General features: G+C 42.2%; 1 protein-coding gene and 2 long non-coding RNA genes across 24 annotated transcripts in view; 1 reads left to right on the forward strand and 2 right to left on the reverse strand.

Annotated features, from left to right (window-relative positions):
* LOC115067226 overlaps positions 1-24,277 on the reverse strand; it is a 67,008-nt gene that overhangs the window by 31,081 nt on the left and 11,650 nt on the right. For 18 of the 22 annotated variants that reach the window (XR_003846663.1, XR_003846661.1, XR_003846660.1 and 15 more), the window contains exon 2: positions 21,274-21,330. The exons of the other annotated variants lie outside the window; for them this stretch is intronic. Coding sequence is in view for 14 of the 18 variants with exons in the window: in XM_029554731.1 (XP_029410591.1) it covers positions 21,274-21,330 (57 nt within the window). In the remaining 4 variants the exon portion in view is untranslated. The remainder of the gene's footprint in view (positions 1-21,273; positions 21,331-24,277) is intronic. 22 annotated transcript variants of the gene reach the window in all.
* On the reverse strand, positions 46-16,653 carry LOC115067228. Its single transcript, XR_003846666.1, has 3 exons — positions 15,672-16,653; positions 12,371-12,458; positions 46-214 (listed from the first exon to the last, which is right to left on the reverse strand). It is a non-coding gene; the product is annotated as an uncharacterized LOC115067228 (long non-coding RNA).
* Positions 11,861-13,886, forward strand: LOC115067227. Its single transcript, XR_003846665.1, has 3 exons — positions 11,861-11,949; positions 12,337-12,469; positions 13,570-13,886. It is a non-coding gene; the product is annotated as an uncharacterized LOC115067227 (long non-coding RNA).

Below are 24,277 nucleotides of genomic sequence, written 5' to 3' on the forward strand. Positions count from 1 at the left end.
TATATATATATATATATATGTCAACCAGCATGGGTGACAGCTTAAGAAAGCTGGAAATCTGGAGCACACTGCACAGCTTTCAGACATCTCGAGAGATTGAAGAGTCTCTTTTAGGCATCAAGCTGGTCTGGGCTGCTTCTAGGTGTCTCAGCAGTCCTCAATGTTTAAATACAATTGGGAAATCTTGTCAGTTTCAGAGACTTCCTGAAAGCTACTGTGTTGTTTAATTCCTGAAGTTAAGGAGCTTTCCTGTAGGATGGAATGTTTCACCTCCCTTAAGAACTCCCCCTGCCTTAGTTTGCTTCCAAGACAGAATATTTTATCTCAGGAAATTGTTGCAAAACAAGGTCTCTCACTGTCCTAGAACAGACCAAGTAGGACAGCAAGCTTAAAGATCTGTGTCGCCCTCCCTAGTGCTGGGATTGCAAGTGTGCACCACTACACTTGGGTTTTTTACTTGGGTTCTTGGGATCAAATTCAGGTACTCCGCTTAGAAGGCAAGTGGTTTCCAGATTGAGTTATCTCACCAATTTCCAAAGAAGTTTCCTAAACTGTGGGTCATGAACTTATACAGGATCCTAGAACTGAATGTGGGGGGTTGTAAAAAAAAATGGCGATGGAAGAAGGTTCCAGAACACACAACTACTTAAAAATTAACTCAAAGTGAATTGTGTAACGAATGTGAGGTATTTCTGGTACCACTGACCTGTGTTTTCCAGTTTTCCTAGGGCTAGAACTCCAGTTGAATGGGGCAATACTGCTGTTGGACTTCCAGGAGAGAATACAATGGGGGCTTTCCTGGAATGTGTTTCACAGGAAATATTTGGAAATGCTCTAAAGAAACACAAGGAAAGAACAGGGTACACATCTACCAAAATTCATCAGTTTAACTGAATTTAGAACACATGGTCTGCCACAAAAACTTATAGCCATGTATATGCCAGGATCCTATGATAAACCTGAAGCTGGCTGACAGTATAACAGCCTTGGCAGAGGAGTTGGCTTTGAGAGGATGCCACATGGTGCCTATGGTGGAGGCTATGAGTAAAATGGCTATGACAGCCATGGGTTTGTATCAGAGATATTTGGAAGCCACATCCATTATTGTTTTTCAGGAATGTCTGGTCACAAATATGGGGAGGGCAGCTCTACTTTCCACAGCAAAACAGGACACTGTGCACATAGGAGGATTAGTTTACCTAGGTCTCATCACAAGAACACAAACAACATAAATAGACACTATGTCTCTTCTAGAAATTTGCACCCACATTGTAAAGTTTCCTGAGAATGACAACCTAGCTGATAAGACAAGGATTTCTCTTTTTTTGAGACAAGGTCTTATTACATACGCTGGCGTGGCCTCGCTATGTAGACCAGACTGACCTGAAACTCACAGATTCTGTTAGATTTAGAAGGACAGAGAAAGAATAAAGTTTAGGTAAATGACCAGAGCCTGACATTTCAGCATTTATTCAGAGAGGTGGCAGCAGCCGTTTCCAGGGATGCAGGCTGTGCAAAGGTCGTGGTGGTGGTGGTATTCTTGTAGATTACATAGAGCTGCAAAATAAAGAGAGCATACACAGCTGTGGAGTCTGAGCTAAGGTGTCCTTGGGAAACACATGGTCTCCTTTTTTCATGGAGTCCTTTGCTTGCACAAAACAAAGAAGCTGTTTCAGCTTGGATGTAGCTACCAGATAACAGTGGAACCAGGACAGCAGAGAAACATCCTGGCAGGATGAATGGGATGTCTATCTAAAAGACCAAAACTGTATAACTGTTAGCTATAGAGAGAAAATACTGGTGCCTGGGAGGAGATATGAAGGAGAAGTAAAGGTAAGAATAGTTAGTCACAAGTTCTAGACAGGGAACCAGGAGAAATAGAATAGAGTGAATTTTAAATGTCCAAATCAAAGTCCATTAGAATTTCTTTTTTAAAAAATTTATTTCTTATTTTTTCTATTTTGGAAAATATCTCCATTCCCATATCCTTTTAACATCTTTTACATTCTCATTTTCTTTTTTAATAATTATCAGATGTAGTAACATTAACAAATCAATTTTCCATCTGTTGTGCGAATTCTTTTCCTGGGGATGCTAAGCAATGTTTATCCCCTTCTAAGGTTCTGGTGTCAAACCAATGATTGATTAAAGTTTTTCTGGGGCACCAATGATTTACTGAGCTTACCTATAGAGATGACTGAGGGGTTGCTGAGGTGTATGAGTGACCTGAGGGTATGCACACTGGAAAGCCTTTACCCAGCATGGATCAAGCCTTCTCTTCCTAGCCTTCCCCAGATTATATACTTTAGTCATACCCAAACCCAGGAGACCATGTGTGATTAGGGCCAAATTACATACAGTTGGCTGAGAAGAGTGGATCGAGGGTCCAATGACCCTGATTGCCCCTTCTTTTATGAAGGAGCACAACCATCAACAAGCCCAATTGTGACCCCTTTTAGCAAGCAGGCACTGCTGAAGTCATGATGATGGTAGCTATTTCACACAGAAGAGACTGCTGTACAGCATCATCTTATATCGGACCTGGAATTTAAAAAGATTTGGTGCAAGGATCCACAAATGAGGGAGAATATACCTAAGCAAGTGATGAAGGTCTGTGTAGGTTTGTTATGATATATAAAGGGTGAGACAAAAGTAATATATACATGTTCTTGAAATTTCTGAGGTCATAGTTTAGTCAACTAGTTCAAGGAACAAAATATATGTCTACTCAAGGTTTATCTGAGAACGGTTTGTTTTTACCCAAGTTTTATCGACATAGTACATGTGATGGCTAATCCTGGGTGTCAACTTGACTGGATCTGGGATTAACTGAAATGACAGAGATCTTCTTGATTGGATCATCTGAAGCTGGAAGACACACCCTAAATGTGGGTGTTACCTCCCTTATAAAAGGCCATGGCAGAGAAGAACGCCTGGCTTCTTGCTGCTTGCCTTCTCTCTCGCTGGTGAGTTCGTCTTGCTGCTGTAGACTGAAGAAGACTAACTGATCTTTTGGAATTTGTCAGACCTTCAGCACCAGATTGGGACTACTGAGACATCCAGCCTTGTGGACTGAGCGACTACGGATTCTCAGCCACTCCAGTGTGGTGCAGCCATTGTTGGACTACTCGGACTCTATCCTGTGAGCTAAGCTGATAAAACTCTATACATATATTTTCATTCTACTGGTTCTGTTTCTTTGGAGAACCCTGACTAATACAGTACATTAAAAGTACCAGACTGATGGAACTAACCTTCTTGGATGCTTAACAACCATATACTGAGGCCTATACTAATTTGGTCAGAGGGACTTAAAGGACAGTTTTTTGCTCCTTGCCCTCCAAGGTCAACTAAGTTTCAGGGGACCATGGAGCATCTCTCAAAATGTCCTGTAGCTGTGGTGAGTTACCTGTCCTCTTGATCAGGGAGGCCATGGAGACCCCATCAGATGGACTTGAACCAGTGTCCAGTCTACAAAGAGGAGGGTCAACATAGAGGAAATATTTCCTCCATGCTTCCAAGTGAAGTCAGCCATGGTTGAGTAGGACCTTTGACTTATCTTCACATAGATGGAACTGGTAAAAGAAAGGAGCCAGAGGCTCTTCCCAAGCCCATGTGAACCCTGAGGAACAGATCTTCAAATGACCTTAAGAGTAAAAATAAATTCGTTTATTTGGGCCAACTATATGGTCTTAAGTATAACCAAAGAGTAAAGTGATCAGTATATTTAAGAGTTCAAGGGATTACACTTCCCAGATATTAGGCCATATAAAATGTTATCTAGACAATTGTTTCTCATTGATGATTTTGTTTCTAATCAGAAAGTACTTCTCAGATGTAAGACTTCAAATCCTGGTCTACAATACAGTAGTGCCCACCTGTAGCTAAGGGAGACAACCCACTATTGTTCTAAAATGATGGGTACATTTGTTTTCTACCCCTATCTAGAAACCTTTGTGAGGGAACTTACACTGATTCTAGCCACTCCAAGAGCTATCAAAGTGCCTGAAAACAAATCCTGAGTCCATCACTCTCAAATCCAGCCTTGGCAGACAAAAGAAAAATGAGGAGGAACCCAATAGAGGGATGCTTTTGGAAGCTCTCGTCAAGCAATCCCAATGGACTCTGATATGAGCATTTGAAATTTGCCCTGTTCTGACCTTTTTCTGGTTCCCTGGCACCAGTCAAGGACTTTCTTTTCTCCCTACAGTTAAGAGTTATGCAATTTGGGAGTCTTTTAGATAGACCCACTGAAGGTGTACCCCAATTGCATCCCTGTTCAGCATGGAAAAAGCCAGAGCGGTCTGTATCCTGATTCCCTATTCGCAAGTTGGGTAACCTCTTCAGAGGATGGTGTGATAAGAATAGGAGACAGGAACTGGCTAGGCAGTTAGGGTAACAAGACCCCAAAGAAAAATAGCCGGTTTCTTGGCTAAAAGTCAAAATGTCCTTGGGCCTCTTAGCAACATACTCTGTTCCAAAGGCCAAAAATGTCAAAAGTATTTTAGAGTTCTTATCTAATCCCTAAAAGATTTTAGGGTTACCGTTTCAGAGGGGAGAATGTTAGAGTAGCAAAAAGCCCCATTAAAAAAAAAAAAAAAAAAAAAGTACATGACGTTGTCCAGAAAAAGTGATGGGGAAGATATGGGAGGAGTTGGAGGGGAGGGAGTGGGCGTTGATTTGATCAAAGTACCTTATATGCATGTATGAAATTCTCAAAATTTTTTTAAAAGTTAAAAAAGATTATTATTTTTATTTTATGTGTATCAATGTATTGCCTGCATATGTGTAAATGCACCCATGTCATGCAATGCTTTTGGAGGCCAGAAGAAGGTGTCAGATTCCCCTGAAACCTGGAGTTACAGATGGTTGTTATCCACCATGTGGGCTAGGAATCAAATCCAGATCCTCTGCAAGAACAGCCAGTGCTCTTAACAGCTGATCCATTTCTCTAGCCCCTAGAATTTTTTTTAATCATTGTTTTTATTGAATTTTTTTCTATTTTATACAGAATATCTCAAACAATTTTAATTATCCTTATACTCCTGTCCCCACTGGTACCCTCCTGTATCCTCCCCACTGGAACCCATATAGTCTGCCATCTGTGTTAAGACCCCCTGTGTCAAGTCAGTGTCCCCAGTGTTCCTTAGTGCAAGTCCATTCACTGAGGTCTAGTCACCCTCTTTAGAGTCCTTTGTTTTAGGAAGATCAGTTCTTCCTCACTTAGCAGCAATCAGTTGCCAATATTTCTTCAGCTAAGATTGGGGTATGCTGTTCATTTCCTTAGTTCTATGTTGGATTTCTGTCTGCTTGAGTTTGTATGGGACTTGTTTATGCTGAAACCATTTAAAAGAATCATACAGGGGCTGGAGAGATGGCTCAGCAGTTAAGAACACTGGCCGTTCTTGCAGAAGACCCAGGTTTGAATCCCAGCACCTACCTGGCAGCTAACAACTGTCCGTAACTCCAGTCCTAGGGGATATGACAGCCTCTTCTAACCTCCATGGGCATTGCATGACATGGGTGCACTTACCTACATGCAGGCAATACATGCATACACATAAAATAAAATAAAATAAAATAAAGAATCATATGAGCAAGGTACCAGGAGTTTGTAGGACTCTGTTTCCATATGGTCGTAAATCTTCTCCCTGGCTCTTACAATCTTTCCACCCCCCTCTTCCACAATGGTCCCTGAGCCCTGGGTGGGTGAAGTTTAGTATAGGAGTCTTTTTCAAAGACCAGCATTCTTTAGACTCTTAATCTTTTGCTTTGGCCATTTGAGACCTTTTGTGTTCCTGGCCCTTTGTTGCATGAGAGAGCTTCATTAATGATAACTGAGAGATTCATTAGTGTCCTCTTCTTTACCCCTGTTCTATATTCCCTGAGCCTTAGGGGTAGAGGTTGCACTGTAGATGTGTCACTTAGGCTTGGGAAATTCATAGACAAATGACTGTGTGTGACCAGCTGTGGTACTTGGTAAGTGTCTCTGACTGGTATAAAATAAGCTTCTTTAATGAGTGGCGACCGAGATATTTGTCTGTAACTATAAGGATACATATTTTGCACACAGTAAGAAATTACATTAGTCTAGACACTAGGATTTCTTGATGAGGGTTTCCAAGAGCATCTATCTACTGGTATTTTTAAAATTTAATTTAATTTAATTTTTTGGTTTTCATGGTAGCTGCTGGAGTGGCTAAAATCACAGTGTGAGTTCCCTCCTAAATGGCTTCTAGATAGGGAGAGAGAAGAAATTTAGTCATTATTTAATTTTTAGATAAGAACAATAGTAGGTTTGTATTTTTTGCTGCAGGTAGGCACTGCAGTGTTGAGCTAGGCCAAGATCTAAACTCTTATATCTGATTACTATTTTTTTATCAAGGAGGAAATTTTAGTGAGACTTATATAAACAATATTTTATATGAACTTTTAAGCGTAATAATATCTGGGAAGTAAAATTTCTCAGACTCCAAAAGAAATATATTAATTTTTGGTTGTACTTTTCTTTTGGGTGTTTAAGACCGTACAGTTGGCCCAAATTAATCAAGAATTTCTTTTTCAAGGTCTATTGAGGATCTGATCCTCAGAGATTACTTGGCCTTTTGGGGGGAGCTTTCATTTTACCAGTTTTGTCTATGTAAAGATACGTCAGAACGTCTTGTTCAACTGTGGCTTTACTTGGAAGCATGGAAGAAACTTTTTCCTGTGTTGACTCTCCTCTTTACAGACTGGTCCCTCTAGTGGGGTCTCCATGACCTACCTGAACAAGAGGACAGGTGACTCATCACAGTTACAGGACATTTTGAGATGCCCCATAGCCTCCTGGGACTTAGTTGACTTTGGAGGGCAAGGAAAGTCAGTTACACCAGTCTGGTTCTTTTAATTATTGTATAGTATATAGATAAATCTTGAACAAAAACCAAAAAAAAAATTCTTAAATAAACCTTGACTAGACACATACTTTGTTTTTTAAGTTAGTCTTTGTAAGACTCAATTAAGGTTTGACTGAGGTTTGACCTTAGAAAATTTAAGATTACTTTAGTAGAGGAAGAGTGGGTCTAAATCAGGAAAAAGAAAGATTTAACATCATAGGTTAAGTAGGCAAAGTCTAGGAAAGGAACTTAAAATACTCTGATTTATAGTTTTAGAAGGAAAAAAGTGGGGGATTACATCACATACTTATAGGCAGGAAATAGGCTGATCAGTATTTAGACCACACTCACTAAAACTATTTTCTTTTGAACAGTACCCATCTGCTACCAGGAGGTAAAACTTACCTCCTCTTTAGTTATCTTGTCATGGGCAAAGGAAAACATCAAAAGTAAAATTTGTATAACACAGAGAAGGAATGTAAAGGACTTCATCCAGTAGTTGCAGGTAACACCAATATTTGTCTGCATTTATTTAAGACTGTAACGGGGTGTGCAGCACAAGCCAGAAGAGTAGACTGAAATTTTTGGCTGTAACAGTAATTATCATAACAATAACCATCTATTTCTACAAACCTGTTTAGACTTGTTTAAATGTCTTCATTCTGGAAATATTCAGTCATCTTAATCTTTATATATAAGTTTTTTATTAAAATATTTTTATCCTATATTTTTAATTAATTTTTAACCCTTTATTTTTTCATTGATACACTGAGGCATAACAACATTTACAAACAAATCCATCATTTCTTGTGAGAATCCATTAAGCAGTTAATATTTATTTTTTATATGTACAGATAGATAAACAATCATCTCAAACACACTAGCACAATGTATAAACTCTGAGATGTCCTCTGTACATTCCAAAATAGGTTTCAAACAATTTTTTAAATGTTTAGAGGTGTTGTTTCTAATAACTAATGGAAACAAAATTTGGGAATGTTAGACAGGACCATGCACTTTTGTAAAGTTCCTCCAATAACTTGTTTTTCTAGTTTTTTGTTCTTTCCACCCTCATAGATGATTTTGCATACAGACCCCAGGCTAACAAACTCCCTCTCTGCCTTTCTCTCTCTCTCTCTCTCTCTCTCTCTCTCTCTCTCTCTCTTCCCCCCCCCCCTTTACCATTCCCACTTCTGGCATTCAGTGGACTATCCCTCAGGCCTACTTTGGATAAACAGTGTCTTTTCTAAAAGTGGCCAGGAGCTTTAGCTCTTGCTGCCTTGTAGCACCATAATTGAGGCAGGATCTTATACCAAGGTCCTTATTGACTGGTCTAGGAAACCTGCTGCCAAACCCTTCTCCTGATTTGCCCCTATAATTGATCTTGCCCCTCTGACTTTCTGTTGGACTATCCCTCAGGCCTACTTTGGATAAACAGTGTCTTTTCTAAAAGTGGCCAGGAGCTTTAGCTCTTGCTGCCTTGTAGCACCATAATTGAGGCAGGATCTTATACCAAGGTCCTTATTGACTGGTCTAGGAAACCTGCTGCCAAACCCTTCTCCTGATTTGCCCCTATAATTGATCTTGCCCCTCTGACTTTCTGTTATTCTGACCTCTAGAACAAGGGCCATCACCACCATGCCAGTCTATTACATCCAACACTGGCTGTCCTTGGATCAACTGCAGAGTAAGCACACCCTGTCCACCTAGGTGGTACCCCTAGGAGGGACATTTTCTACATTTCATACCTTGGATCTAGGAGATCCCTCAGAGCCTCACTTTGAGGGACACCCCAATGGATGGCCTGAGAGCTCAGCCTGAATTTGGCTTCCGTGGCCTGGACTTTGTCTTGGAGAATGTCTTGGAATCTTGCCTAGGCATCCCTGCCCTGAAGCATAGGTTCACAAATTTCCAAGGTTCCTGGTGACATTCCCTCGGCTTGTCTCTTAATCTCTCAGCCTTAGGACTCCAGTCTGATTTAAAATGGAAAAATCTTTATTGCCTGATACCTTTGTCTGGTCACAATACAAATTAAATAATGATAACCAGTGGGCTGAATTTGGCACATTTGGCTCAAAAGTTCTATGAGATCTTGGTATTTCTTCAAAAGGAATGGCAAATGGTCTGCGGTTCCCTGTAAAGGACTGGTAAATGGTCTGAGGACTCCTATAAAGGAAAGGCCAATGATCTGAGGTCCTCTACGTCTAAGCTTTTATTCTCCTCTGCTCTCATATCTCACTTTGTAAAGACTGCTCCTTCTTCTGGATTCTCCCGGAGGACTCTATCCTGACAAGAACCCCCAAACCTCCCCTTGACTTGACCAAGTCTTACCTCAATATTCCCAACTGACTCTGACCCTGATTCCACCAATTAAGCCCACTATCAACCCACCCCTCACAATTTCATCCCAGTCCCTCCTAACTCTCTTCTTTCCCCTGCTCCCTCCCTTCCTCATCACCCCATCTACCCTCCATTACCTGACTCTAAGCTACCTGTGTATTGTGTATCGAACCATAGTATCCCTGGTTCCTGTCTCTTCTAATCCTCCAGTCCATGACGGTCCTCTCTGTCTTGCTCCCCACTTCCTCTCCATCCTGTCCACCCTTCATTGCTTGACTCCAAACCACCCACACCTGTTGCACCCTCCTCTTTGGGCCCACTCTCTTCTCCTCATCCCTTGTCCACCCCCCCATATACTCATTCTTGAGGTATGAGACTACCCAAACCACAATTCCCATGTTTCCCCTCCAGATGCCAGAAGTGGTAGGTTCAGTTAGAATTCATGTCCCCTTTGCTCTGGTCGAGATGTACCAAATAGAAGATAAGCTTGGCAGTTTTTCATAAAATCCCACCAAATATAGAAAGGGATTTCTCTGACTCACCCATGCTTATAACCTTACCTGGAATGGCCTTTACTATAGCCTTAAGTCTCACCTCAGACACAAAGTCCCACATTTGGCAATCAGTTGATCACCTCCACAGGCAAGATAACTTTAACTTCCTGACTGTAGGCAAAGCCTTTCCCACACCTGAGCCTAATTGGTGATACCAAATTTGTGATGCAGGTATCCAGATAAGGAACCACATGATTATCTGTCCCCTGGCAGGAACGCAAAGGAACTCCCATAGTCAGGTCAATTATGATAAAATTATGATAAACCAATGGGCAGATGAAAATTCATCTCTTTTCATAACCCACCTCACATAGGTTGTTACTAAATTTACTAGGCTAAATCCCAATATCCTGGAAGTACAATTGTTCCTTCACATTCAGTTCATTAGTCAGTCAGCCACTGACAACTGGACAAAACACAAAAAAGAATTTGGCCACCAAACACTACAACAAGGACTCTTAAAACTGGCCTTCAAGGTTTTTAATAATCAAAAGGAGGAGGCAAACAAGGAAAAGGAGAAAGCCCTCAGAGTTAATGCTAAATGCTAGCTGCTGCTCTGCTACCTCAGGTGAGCTGAGACAAAAACCAATCTGAAAAGATCAGCAAACCCATCTTGTTCCCACTTCCATTGCAATGGGGATTGGCACTGGTCGTGAACTAACCCTCAGCCAAGGCATGCCGCTCTTGTGGTCAATGGGGACACTGGAATTGGGACTACCCTGAAGGGAGATGCCCTCCCTCCCTCAGTTCAGTCCTATTTCCCCCCACAAGAGGGTTTCCCCCTCACACTTACTGGAATGAGGAGATCTGGGTTCTTCATCTCCCATCCAAAAGGGCAAGTCATTGGAACAAGGATTATTGGAATAGCATCTGGCCATCCTATTTCTTTTATGGTTGACACTGGGGCTAGCCACTCTTTCCTAACTGAATTTGCCAGCTCTCTTCTCCAAACCTTGACTGCCACGATTGGGGCCAGATGCACCCCCAAACCAAATCCCCCAGTTCTCTGCACTTTCAGCTCTATTACTATAGTCCATACATTTTTTTCCTTCCTGCCTTACTCCTGATTTAGGACATGAGCTCCTACATAGACTAGGGGTGACTCCCTTCATTCCGTATATCTAATATCGGACTATGTTTCACCTCTTGGACCTTCCCATCCCTAAATCTTCCACCCTTGTGCTCCGTAGCCTGCTCAATCACCCTGATATTAACCTCCTAGTATGGGATACAGACCACCCAGCTATCCCAACTCATCATTCCTCTGTCCATATCCCTTAAAGCCCCCCTTGATGTCATTGTATTCCCCCAACACCCTCTCAGTCCTATGGGACTTTATGGCCTCAAACTCATCATACAATGACTACTTCAATCCCATCTACTCATTCTCATTCCTACCCACACTCTTCATCTTACCTCCATTCTTATTCTTCCTGTAAATGAATCAAATGACCGCTTTTGTTTGGTTCAAGAAAAGACCTGCAAAAAATTAATGTGGCCACTAGATCCACCTAACCTGTCTTCTCTAACCTTTACTCACTCTTTTTATCTATTCCCCATAATACCACTGCAGTAATCAGTTTTCAGGATGCCTTATTCACTAATCCTTTCCACCCAGACTCACAACCTCTTTGCTTTAACCCGAACTGATCCCAACTCCTGCCTCTCCCAACAGTTCACATTGATAACCCTCCTCAACATATTATTAAATGCTTTATTTACCCTAAATTTTTAAAATCCCAATGCTGAGAGTTTTACAGCTGCAAAAATGTATTAGCCCTGTATAAAAGAAACAGAATCTCTACAGCCTATATGGTATAAGGATATTACATCAAAAAATTGGCATAGAGCATATGTATTAAAATGCGGAAAAAGTTATGCTTATATTTCCACAGGCCCTGATCAATTTTGGATTCCAGATCATCTCATAAAGTTTCAAGATGAACAATCACCCACACTTCGATCCTCACTTGGCCACTGAATAAATGGCTCATCTTACTTTGGACCCAACTACATGGAGGGTGGCCAGACCATTGCCCTCTACTAATTTTTGTGCCCTTCCCACATGGGGTCAACTGAAGAAATTAGGCAAGGAAGGTGATCACATGGTTCAACATCTGGGACAAAATCGTAATCCTCAAACTTTATTTTTAGCTATGCTTGCAATAACTACTGTACAGGTGACTACTGCTACTAATTTTTCTTATTGGGCTTACATTCCAAATCCACCTCTAAGTTGGGCTGTTCACTGGGGAGATCCTATTATCCCAATTTACACTAATGATTCTAATTGGGTGCCTGGTCCTTATGATAATCAGGGTCCCTCATTTCCACAGTAGGAGGGACAGATACTTAATACATCTTATATAGTAGGATTCCAGGATGCTCCCATTTGTATAGGTGCTGAATAGCACTGTTTGAAGGGATCATATTGTGCTTGGCTATCTATTCTAAGAAATGGCCCAGAAGGAGATAGTAAAAAGGCTATGTATATATTAGTGGGGAAAGGATTCAAAGGTAATAGTACTAATCACACTTTCTCTCCACCTCCCATACCTCCTTGTCAGACACCAGTCGTCTCAGAGTTAAGTGCTTGGATACATTGGGAACAATGCAGAGGCCCAGAAGTCCGAGTTCTTGCTAATACTCCTGTGGAAGTGTGATTGATTGGAGACCTGTGGGTTTGGCTCTGACAAAAAGGTAAGGTAAAGAGTTAAGATGGCATAAAGAAAATAACTCTTTAATATGTACTGAAAGTAATACCACGGAAGGGTTGGTTTGGCATGGTGGGGGGATGTCTCCACCCTCTCCTCATATCGAGGGAGGTGCTACTTAAGAACATGTTTGGACATTAATCACTGCTTCTATACAATTATGGGCTTGGAGAGGGGAAATTTGGAAAAATAAGTCTAATAATAATACTGAATTGTCATTTGTTAAGAATGTTTCTCATAATATTATGACTTGTGTTCCATTACCTTATGTACTAATGATTGGATCAAGTAAATGGAATCAGACAGAAGGATCTGTTACTTGTGAAAATTGTGTTCTGTATACCTGCAATGAATTCCACTGTTCCAATTAATTATACTACACAGACTTTATACATACTCCATGCTCGTGTGGGAGTATGGATGCCTGTGCAGCTTGATTGACCTTGGGAAGAATCACCCTCAATGTCTATGCTTTATCATATTCTTGAAAATGTAAAATGCAAAAGAATGATTGGCCTTACTATTGTGGCTATCCTGGGGATTATCGCTATTACTGCTACTGCTGCAGCAGCTGGAGTTGCCTTACATCAAAGTATTCAGACTGTACAATTTGTGCAACAATGGCACTTGGACTCTGAAACATTATGGAATTCTCAAAGACATATTGATAGTGTTTTCAATGCTGAAATTACAGACTTGGAATCTGCTGTAGTTATGTTAAGAGATCAAATTGTTAGTCTACAAAGACAGCTATCACTGAGATGTGATTGGAATGTATCTCAATTTTGTGTTACACCTGCACATTGGAATTCAATGACATTCCCTTGGGACTGGGTTAAAAAACATTTGTTAAATCATGGAAATCATGGTAATATGATACTGGAGGTATTGAAATTACAGGCAGATATTACTCATACATTTTCTAGTCAGCTAAAAGATGTTTCTGGTCAAAATCTGTTGGAAGGAATTGCAGATGGCTTAGGGAAACTAAATCCATTTAATCAACTTAAGAATTCTAGCACAGTGTATTCCATTTTGTTTTTATTAATAATTGTTATGTTTCTTCTATTGCTTCTAATTTGGCAGAGGTTCTCCTGAAACCAATTGATTTCTCAGCATCGTGCTGCCATGGTCAGTCTTATGCTGCAGAACAAAAAGGGGGAGATGGTGGAGCAGAAGGTGAATCAAAGACAAGATAGAGTCCAGCTGTCTTTTGAAAACAAGAGAATGTCTGGACACTGGTGGAACACCGCCTCCCAGTCAAGGGCAGAACACTGCCTTGGGACAGTAAGAATGATAGTGGATGGGCTTGTGTTTCCTTTCTCATGGACTAGAGCTCTGGGAAAAGGTTTGGTTAGTAACAGAAAAGACAAACACCCTTGCCAGGCATGGTGGCGCACTCCTTTGATCCCAGCACTTCGGAGGCAGAGGCAGGCAGATCTTTGTGAGTTCAAGGCCAGCCTGGTCTACATAGCGAGTTCCAGGACAGCTGGGGCTACAAGGAGACCCTGTCTCAAAAAGACAAAATAAAATAAACTTTTTTTTAAAAAAAGAAGGAAAACCATCTTTTACTTTGAACTTTGCTTGATTTATGTTTTGTACACTGTGTCCTTGGCTGACCCTGATCATTAGGTATAAAGAGCCACTCTTAGTATTAAACTTCCCTTTCTCCACCTGAGAGTTTGATTCTTTGCCTTCAATCATTCTGTCATCCACTAGCAGACCTGAGTCTCTATATAACATGAACTGTTCTCTGGTGGTTTTGGAATAGCCCTCACTTTTTCAGCCAGGTGATTCCTTTCCCTACAAGCCAGTATGTAGATGACCTCTTAGTCTTCAGCTCCTCCACCTCCATCTGCATCTGTGATACTATCACACTTCTAAATTCTCTTGTTTTTGGACATACCATGTGTCCAAAGATAAAGCACAGTTAGTCTCCCCTATGGACACCTACCCCACCAATGTGTAACTCAGATTCCAACGTTCCCCAACCCCATTGCCAAGTGAGACTTACTTTCATTTCTGGGGTTTATGAATTATTTTCACATCTGGATTCCCAACTTTCCCTCAAAGCCCAGATCCACTATGAGGCAGCCAAGGGCCCCCTAGATGAGTCCCTACCCCTCAAAAGGGCTTCCTTTCTCATTCTCTGTCTTAAAACCTGCTTTAAGCCAAACCACTATTCTGCATGTTGCAGCATAGTGATCCTTCTAAGCCCTTCACCTATATTCAGATATATTCACAGAAGGGTCAGTCCCTGGAATTTCTGTGCCAGGCAGTGGGAGATACCCTACAGCCTTTAGCTTACTTGCTTACCTGTCTAGACTGCTCAATTCAGTCTATTACAGGAGGTCCCTTTGCCTCCTTGATGCTGCCAACTTCCTCATTTTGGATGCCAATAAAATTAGTTTGAAGCAACCGCTTCAGGTTTAGATAACCCGCAACCTAACTGACCTCCTGAGCTACCAAGCTTTCCTTTCTCTCTCCCACTTGTGCATGACATATCCATTCCCAGCTCCTCAATCCCTACACCTTCCATTGCTGTCTGGACCTGAACCCAACCATCTTGTTCCCCCTAGAGTCTCATTGCACTGACAATTCCTTATCACACTCTTGTACAGATTTCCTTAAAGTGATCTTTAACTCCTTCCAGCACATACTTGACAACCACATTCCCAGGGCTGCCAACTGGTTTGTAGATGGTAGCTCCTACAAGGAGGAGGCCTTTAAAGCTGGAGATGTTAAAATTGAAGGATACCAGGGACAGGACCTCCCCCATGAAAATAATTGCGACTAGTCCCCTACCTCCCAATACCATGTCTCAACAGGCAGAACTGATTGTCCTCACCCACACTTTAATGTTGGCAAAGGGGGAGTGAAATAAACATTTTTCCTGACTCTAAATATGCTTATATCATCTTGTACACTAATGCAGTTATCTGGCAGTAAAGAGGTTTCTTAACCCAGAAAGGAACCCATATTAATTGGATAGTCATCCAGAACATGCTTGATGTGCCCATATTACCCCAAATGGCTATAGAACTCCATTGATGAGGAAATCAAGAGGATGGACAATGTATCTCTTTGGACAACAATGCCATGGACAGCCTGGCAAAATCAACAGCACTAGGAGAAACAGCCACTTTCCACATCCTTATTGCTCAACCAGCTCTCTCCTCCCAACTTACCTCCTTTCTTCATTCCCAAAAAGGACAGGAATTCATGAAGCAGAAATGGGGTCTGCTACAGGAGTAATGGTGATTCACCAATAACCACTTCCTCCTTCCCAGGTCCTGCTGCTTTCAGACCCTCTGAAATCTCTATGCTCTTTTCCATACTAACATATCCCCCTCCCTCACCCAATTGTTGCAGACCCATCTTTTCTCCTCCCAGAAGATCACCACCTGCTAAAAAAAAGAAACAACAACAAAACCCAAACAACAACAACAACAACAAAAACGCTACAGTCAATTGTATCACCTGTCAAGGAACCAACCCTAATACCAACTTAAGCCCCCATTCCCTTTTCCCACTCACTAGGCCAGAGGTGCCCTATTGGGTGCTGACTGGACTTCATTCACATGCCCACTCTCACAAACCTCGAACACTTCCTTGTGCTGGGAGACACCTTTTCAGGTCAGGCTGGGTGGAGGCTTTCCCCACATCCAACAAATGAACCTCCACATTCTCCTCCATACTCATTACAGAAATTATTACCAGACTCAGCTTGCCCTCATCCTTGCAGTCTCACAATGAGCCCAAATTCACCTCACACGTAACCCAATCTACAGTCACCTCTCTAAACAGAAAGTGGAATTCCCATATTCCTTGCTCTGATATTTCACCATATTTTCTCCTCCCCCTTCTTGGGAGACCTGCACCAGCACCCTCTGAGGCCCCAGGGCTCACAAACCGACAGAATACCTTTTATTTGGGTTTTGCATAGTTTATGTGACATTTGGGGCATAGGCTTTTCTTTCCCATGTTTGAGGTGTACACCACCTGCCTCCTGCCTGCAGTCAGCATCAGCCTTTCACAGGCAGCCGCTCACCGCCTGGTTTGCCCCAGTTCGCTGCTCTGTCTCACCCCTCAGGGTTGGCAAAGGGCCATCTTGTCCCACTCGGGGTCTGTGCTGGATAGCTTTAGTGTCAACTTGACACACCTGGGTTGAGGGAGCCTCAACTGGGGAATTGCCTCTATTGGACTGGCCTGTGGCCATGTCTGTGGGGAATCTTTTTGATGACTGATGTGGCAGAGCCCTGCCCACTGTGGGTGGTGTCACCCCTGAGCAGGTGGGCCTGTGTTGCAAAAGAAAGCAGGCTGAGCAGGGGCCAGGGAACAAGTCACTAAGCAGTGATCTCCATGGCCTGTGCTCCAGCTCCTGACTCTTGCCCTGAGTTCCTACCTTGGGCTCCCTGATGAACTGTGACCTGGTAGATGTAAGACAAATAAACCCTTTCCTCCCCAAGTTGGTAGTTGTCAGAGTACTTTTGTCACATCAATGAAGAAACAAACTAGGACAGGGTCTGAGTGGCATCATCTCACTCTGCTCACCATTTCCCCTCTTGCCATTCCCTGCTCAATATGGCAGTGGCTCCACATCACCCATGCTCACCCTGGATCAACTCCAGTTTTTTGGAGAAAGATCGGGGTTACACTCCACCCCTTCCTTCAGCTCTCACAAACTTTCTGCCACCTCTTCCACAAGGGTCCCTGAGCCTTGGAGGGGGTGACAGATTCTGTCAAGTTGGCAACTAATACAATCCACTGCAGTGTGTGTGTGTGTGTGTGTGTGTGTGTGTGTGCGTGTGTGTTCCTGTCAGTGTATCGTGGAGTGCAGGTGGATGTTAGAGGACAACTTGCAGCATGCAGGGATCATTTCTTGCCTTCTATCATTTTGTCAAAGCAGGATTTCCTTGTTGTTTCTGTCATGGTGCTGCATATTCTAGGCTTGCTGTCCTGTAAGCTTCTGGCTAAATCTCCTGTCTCTACCTTCCATCTCAGTATAGGAGTATGGGGATTATAGATGTGTGCCACTGCTTCCAACATTTTACATGGCTTTGCGGGGATCAAACACAGGATGTCAGGTTTGTGCTACCTCCTAAGTCTTCATGGCCCAGTCTTGAGATCTTAAAGTAGGTGTTATGAGCTATCTGGTTTTATGAAAACTAGATTAGGTGTACCCATGAGAGTCATCTTCCATCCTTCTCTTCCTCTCCTCTTCCTTCATTCCCTTCTTTCCTTCATTCTTTTTATTTCCCTCCCTCTCCTTCTCTCTCTCTCTCTCTTTTTCTCTTTTTTTTTTTTTTTTTTTTTTTTTTTTTTTTTTTTTAATTCCTTCTTTCCTTCCTTCTTTCCTTACTGGGGCTGGCTTTGAACTCACAAAGATCCGCCTGCCTCTGCCTCCTGAGTGCTGGGATTAAAGGTGTGCGCCACCACGCCTGGCTTCCCTCTCTCTTTTTGAGACAGGTATCATGTAGCCTTCTTGAAGTTGCTACATTGTCAAGGATGATCTGAATTTCTGATGCTCTGGCCTCTTCTAAGTCCTGGGATTAGAGGAATGTGCCACCAAGCATAATTTGAGAATTTATTTTCAGACAAATGCAAACATCATACAACCAGGAAAGGGTAATCTTTAATAAAAGATGCTGAAACAATTGAAGGTTCATATTTTAGTCAACAAATATCTTACTCACACAAATATTGATTAAAATTATCCTATATTTGAAGGTTAAAAAAAACTTACATGTAATCTATGAGGTAAAACAAAACAAACCTTTTGTATTTTTAGAAATAGCTCTGAAGGCATAATTTTAATGACAGTTGATATAGTTGCACTTTTACAGGTGCATGAGCAGCACTGAAACCACTTTACACATAGAGTAAAATAAGTAAGTAAATATTAGGGCCAGGGTTTTTTTTTTTTTTGTTTGTTTGTTTGTTTGTTTTTGGTCTTTTTGAGACAGGGTCTCCCTGTAGCCCGAGCTGGCCTGGAACTCACTATGTAGACCAAGCTGGCCTTGAACTCACAGAGATTCACCTGCCTCTGCCTCCTGAGTGCAGGGATTAAAGGCATGGGCCACCATGCCTGGCTAAATACTATCTTTTTTAAAAAATATTTTATTATTTTTTTATGTGTATGTGTGTATTGCTTGCATGTAGGTAAGTGCACCCATGTTGTGCAATGCCCAAGTAGGACAGAAGAGGCTGTTGGATCCCCTGGAACTGGAGTTACGGACAGTTGTTTGCTGCCATGTGGGTGCTGAGATTCAAATCTGGATTTTCTGCAAGAACAGCCAGTGTTCTTACCAATGAGCCATCTCTCCAGCCCCAATACTATCTTTTTTAAAAATAAAATCCATTTGATTATTTTCATTTCATGTGTAATGAGTGTATTGCCTGCATGTGTGTAAGTGCACCCATATCGTGCAATCCCTACGGAGGTCAGAAGAGGGTGTTGGAGCCCTGGAAATGGAGTCAGGGATTGTTGTTAGCCGCCATGTGGATGTTGGGAATCGAACCCAAGTCCTCTGCAAGAGCAGTCATTGCTCTCATCTGGTGAATCATTTCTTGAGTCCTGCAAATACTATCTTAAGACAAAAATTAAAGATGGTACTATGGATTCATGTTTACATAATTAAACAGACAGCATATTTTCTAGCTTAGAAGGTCAGGAAATACTGATAAGCCCCTCACCCCCAACCCAGTTAAAGGACACTCAATATTCACATGTTAGTTTCTAAATTCATTTTTCAATGGAAAGTACCTAGGCTTCTTATAGAAATGGCTAAAGCTAAACTTAGCAAAAGCAAAATACAAAATAAGCCTAGTATCTTATAATACCAGGCAGCATTTGGAAGATGGAGGCAGGAGGATCAGGATCGTACTCAAGGACAGCATGAACTACAAGAAACCCTGTCTCAAAAACAGTGGGAGACTGTATATAATAAATTGACAATTATTCAGAAGTCTACAGTGATCTGAATAATTGTACTATGTAAACAAAAGGAAAGAAATAAATTTCCTTAAAGAAAATGTTTAAAAAGCTATGTGCAGATCTCCCACCCAAGAGTAAAGTTTAATTCTGCTTCATTGAAATGTGAGCTAAACTTAATAACACACTTCTAAAACACACAGTATAGCACCTGGCAACCTGAACCAGGTGACCAGGATTGTGTGACAATATCAGTAGAGAAATCATGTTAAGCCAGGTGTGGTGGTGCATACTTGTAATTCCAGCACTTAGGGGGCAGAGGCAGGAGGATTGCTGTGAGTCTGAGGACAGCCTGTCCTACACAGTGAGTTCCATGCCAGCCAGGGGTATGTAGCGATGCTCTGTCTAAACAAACAAACAAACAGCACAATGTTAAACTCATACATATACAGATAAAATGTTATGAAAAATGCACTCGATCTGATTAGACTGATACTATGAACTAGGGGGATTAATAGCACATAGTTGAAGAAGAGGAGGAAAGATGGTAAGAGTCAGAGGCAGTGGATGACTACAACGAAATTGTCTTCTGGACACAACAGAGAAGTTCCACATATGAACTCACAGAAATTTGACCGTATGCACAAGACCTGTGCAAGCTCAAGCCATACAAACTCCCAACAATGGAGGGGGGAAATGGGCATAAGGCCCCACTCGTAGCTGAGGAGCTATTGTGAATTGATACCTGCTGTGAAAGGGTGAGTCTGTTTTTAAGGGTGTGACCACTGGTAGATTGACCAATCCCAAAGGGATGCACCCATACCAAAGAGCATTTGGGCAACACAAATTGGACACCATGAGTTTTAAAAAGTATAAAAGGTTGGGTGGGCAGGGAGGTAGGGGTGGATGTGGGAGGAGATGGGAGAGAGGGAAGTGAATATTATCAAAATACATTGTATGGAACTCTCAGAGTATCAATATAAATAATTAAAAGTAAAAATATCTTGTATTTTACAGAAACATTTTGCACAGTGGTTTAAGTCAATTAGATCTGCCAAGGCCTCTCCTACTTCACAAAGATCCTCTCCCACTGAGGGACTCAGCAAAGTCACTAATGCTCCATACCAATCTTGAGGTCCCTGCTGAATCAAATTTTTCTTTAAATCGCTGGTGAACACAGTGCTTTCTGACCCAGTGAACTAGGCAGCATACATTGCTTTCCTCAAACCTAGTTCTCTCAGTAATGCCTGTCCCTCTTCTGTGGTCCTTCAGCCCCTGATATCCATGGGAACCTTCACTGGTAATGACCAATTATCTCTAATGGTTCACAAAAGCCAGTCCATCAGGTACTAATTTCCCCTGTACTACATCAGGTTATGCAGCCCAAGTCTCAAGGATATATGGGTGGTTATATTGCTCAAATTTAATGCTTTTCTAGCACTTAAACTAATATCATTTGCTCCCATGTCCCATATCCTCACAAGCCACATGATGAGGGGTTCCTTCATCTCTTATTTGAAAGACTTCCCTAGTTCCAAGAGCTCCAGTGTGGTATATTCCCCGATGGCTATAGTTCCTCACACCAAATCATTGTTAAGCCTCCATTAGCATGTTGAAAAAAGAATTTTTCCTTTCTTTGCATTAAAGGTCAAACCTTAAGGGCATCTTTAGCTATTTTTAGTTTGTTCTCTTCCTCATCACTATCTGCTTTTTCCCATGGGTCTCATGTTTAGGGGTTCCAGGATGAGCCTTGTATTACTGTTCTAACCTGAGCTCTCTTCCTTTTCTGGCATTTCTTAGCCATAGAAAATAGCAAGCAAAAATCTCCATTTCTTTTTCTTTCTTATGCAACTTACCAGCAGGGTCAGAGGCTGTTGGGTAGGCAAGTCCTCCATCCTCCAAGACAGTCACTCCTAAAGTCAATCATAAAGGGGAGGGTCTAAGTACAGACAGTAAGGGTGCTGGGAAGCGCTATGGACTTTGGGAAGCGCTAAGGACCCTGGAAAAAAGGGGGAGAGTCACCATCTTGGGAAATTGGGCCTGTGGAACTGCTGGAGGGCAGCAGATCTCAAAGTTTAGCTAATGTATAAAAACAGGGCTCATGAGTGATCACGCTTTTGTAAGTAACCCTTTCCCAGACGTCATAAACTAGACAAAAACCCAAATAGAATGTATCATGTCCATTTTGTCAGTCCACCATGGGACTGCATGGCCTTGGGATCCCAAAGAGCATGCGCAGGTCTCCCAGGAGAATTTGGTGCAACAGAGACCAACACTGAAGAGGCCAGTAAATCCATTTTTACCTTTTCAGTCTCCCCCTCAGGCTATGGCCTCTGCCTGGGACAAATCTTTTATTATGCAAAGAAGTGGCCAAGCATCAACTGCAGCTGCTTGCTTTGGCCCCTTCTCTGCTTCCAAGGCTTGCACAATTTGCTCTAGACCTTCCACAGTCCTTAAAGCATCTCTATACACATGTGGAAGCTCCCATTGCTTAAGCAGGCATGCTATTTTATACAATTTATGAGAGGACGGACATCCCTGGATTTCTCTCCACTGACCTCCTCTCCTTAGGGGGCCTCATTCTATTAACACATCTTACTGTCTAGTGCATTATCCATACCATTGCCACAACCCCCATTAGGCTTATGGAGATAGCCCACCATATTTCCTCTAACCACACTGTCACCTCACCCAGCTTTGCTTTAGTCAGTCTCCTTTTCCATATCAGAGACATCATCATTGCTCTTCCCAAACTCCTCCTTGGTTTTGTTGTAACCTGAGGAGTACGCTAATTTTTTACTTGTAACTAAATTTTTTACTTGGAGGCATGTGCGGTTTCTGGCTCCTGGCACCCTCCTCTCACCATCCTTATGACAAACTGAGATAATATTGCTCCAAACTACAGTATAGGGAATAAAGGAATTTATTGGGCTTACTAACAAAGCATAGCATGGCAGTGAGGGTATGTACAAAATGTGGGCACTCTTGGGCTTTTTCCCTACATAGCGACTGGGGTCCCATGACCTTTTGGCAGTGGTCCAAGATAAAAGACAAAGCAGAGAAAGAGGTCCATTTGGGTTACTTGAAGGAAGGCAAATGTGGCAAGATTTATGTCTAGTCCAAATTCCTAAAGAAAAAATTGACAAAAAAAAAAAAAAAATCTGTACTTAGGAACTTCTGGAAAGCTTTTAAAACTAAGGAACAGTTCACAAATGACATACGAAAGATAAAAATTGGCCCAGGGGTATATAAGGGCCCCACAGATTAAACAAGTTACATTTCTTTCCTGAGAAAAGATATAGTAGGAGTGTAGGCAGTTTGCCCAGCCAGGGGTGCAGCCAGGAGGGAGACCCAGGGCCTACCTAACCTGGGAAACCAACAGGTGCAGCAGGGAAGAGGAGCCCTATGCCTACATGGCCCTGTGCAGAGTCACACAACTTGAGCCAGCATCAATGAGTTTATAAAGGATAAAAAACCCCGCAAAGCCGGGCATGGTGGTGCATGCCTGTAGTCCCAGCACTTGGGAGGCAGAGGCAGGCAGATCTCTATGTTCAATATGTTCAAGACCAGCCTGGTCTACATAGTGAGTTCCAGGACAGCTGGGGCTATAGGGAGATCCTGTCTCAAAAAGACCAGAAAAAAAAAAAACCGCAGAGAAGCTCTGTGTAAAATTTCCAGGATGTGAAATGATCCCCCAAAATAACTAAAGGAAATAAAGAACTAAGTTGATGTCTCTTATCCATGCTATTGTACCCAACCTAGATCTGTTGAGAAAACAATTAATACAAATGGATAAAATCTTTTCATTCTGTGTTAGACATTGTCTATGTTTGATTTAGTATATAATGTTAATCTCTGAGTGTTTTACAGATGTGAAACCCATTTGAGAGATATCAAGTACACCTGAAGAAACAAAGGCCAGCTCTAGCTGTAATTCTTGGAAGCTTTGTGGTTGGGTAAGGCACAAGTGACACCTAACAGAATGGCCTGGAAAAGTCTAAAAAAGTCTAAAATGAAAACAGAGACTCCCCCAAACTGTACAATTGTTAGATAAAAATTCCAGTTGCCCCCCCCACCCTACCCCATGGGCTGTTGGCCAGAGAGACCCTGGAGGCCCTCAAAATAATGGAGGCTATTGCCACTAATGTTTGTTGCACACCAGAAAGAACCAGTAAGTCACTATTGATGAAGACACTGTATGATGTGAGCATGGGAGAGGGAGAGATGAAGCCAAGACGAAGCTAGAAACTCCTTGCCACCAGATAGGTGGTGGTCATAGTGCCAGGAGGTGCTTAGCAGAATCATTAGGGGATAATGGTCCCCAAAAGTTCTGCTTAGTGACTCCCCCCACGTGCTGCACTATCAACATGCCAAGCAAGATGTTCCTGCTGGTGCAATAGTGGCACATCTAATATATGTACAGCCAGCAAATTTTCAATTGGATATAAGGCCCGCTCCTAGGGGTCAAACTGTAGCCCAGGCTAACCCCCAATGGCAGGGGAAGCCATATGCTCCATTGGGGAAGGCACTACAATTGTTTTGTTAGAAGGATGTGATACATCTGTTAAGGTATCTTCTAAGCATTTGTATTTATACACAGGTTAGATTATTACACCAGTCATAAAGGAAGTTCCTGCTTCCTTTCATTTGTCTTTATAGTAGGAGAAATGCCACCGAGATGGCATTATCTTTGAAAGAAATGATGAGAAGGCCCAAGAGTTCGATATCTCACTACAATAGAAGAAATATCCTAAATATCCTACATCTGTGTCCCCCCCGCCCCCCCCCCCCCCCGCTTCACGCCCTGCCCCATCCCTCATTGCCCCCTTCCCCAGGCCCTGTCCAACCTGTCACATCCCT

This window comes from Nannospalax galili, unplaced genomic scaffold, assembly GCF_000622305.1.
Source record: "Nannospalax galili isolate Female #2095 unplaced genomic scaffold, S.galili_v1.0 scaffold365, whole genome shotgun sequence".
NCBI classification, from domain to species: domain Eukaryota; kingdom Metazoa; phylum Chordata; class Mammalia; order Rodentia; family Spalacidae; genus Nannospalax; species Nannospalax galili.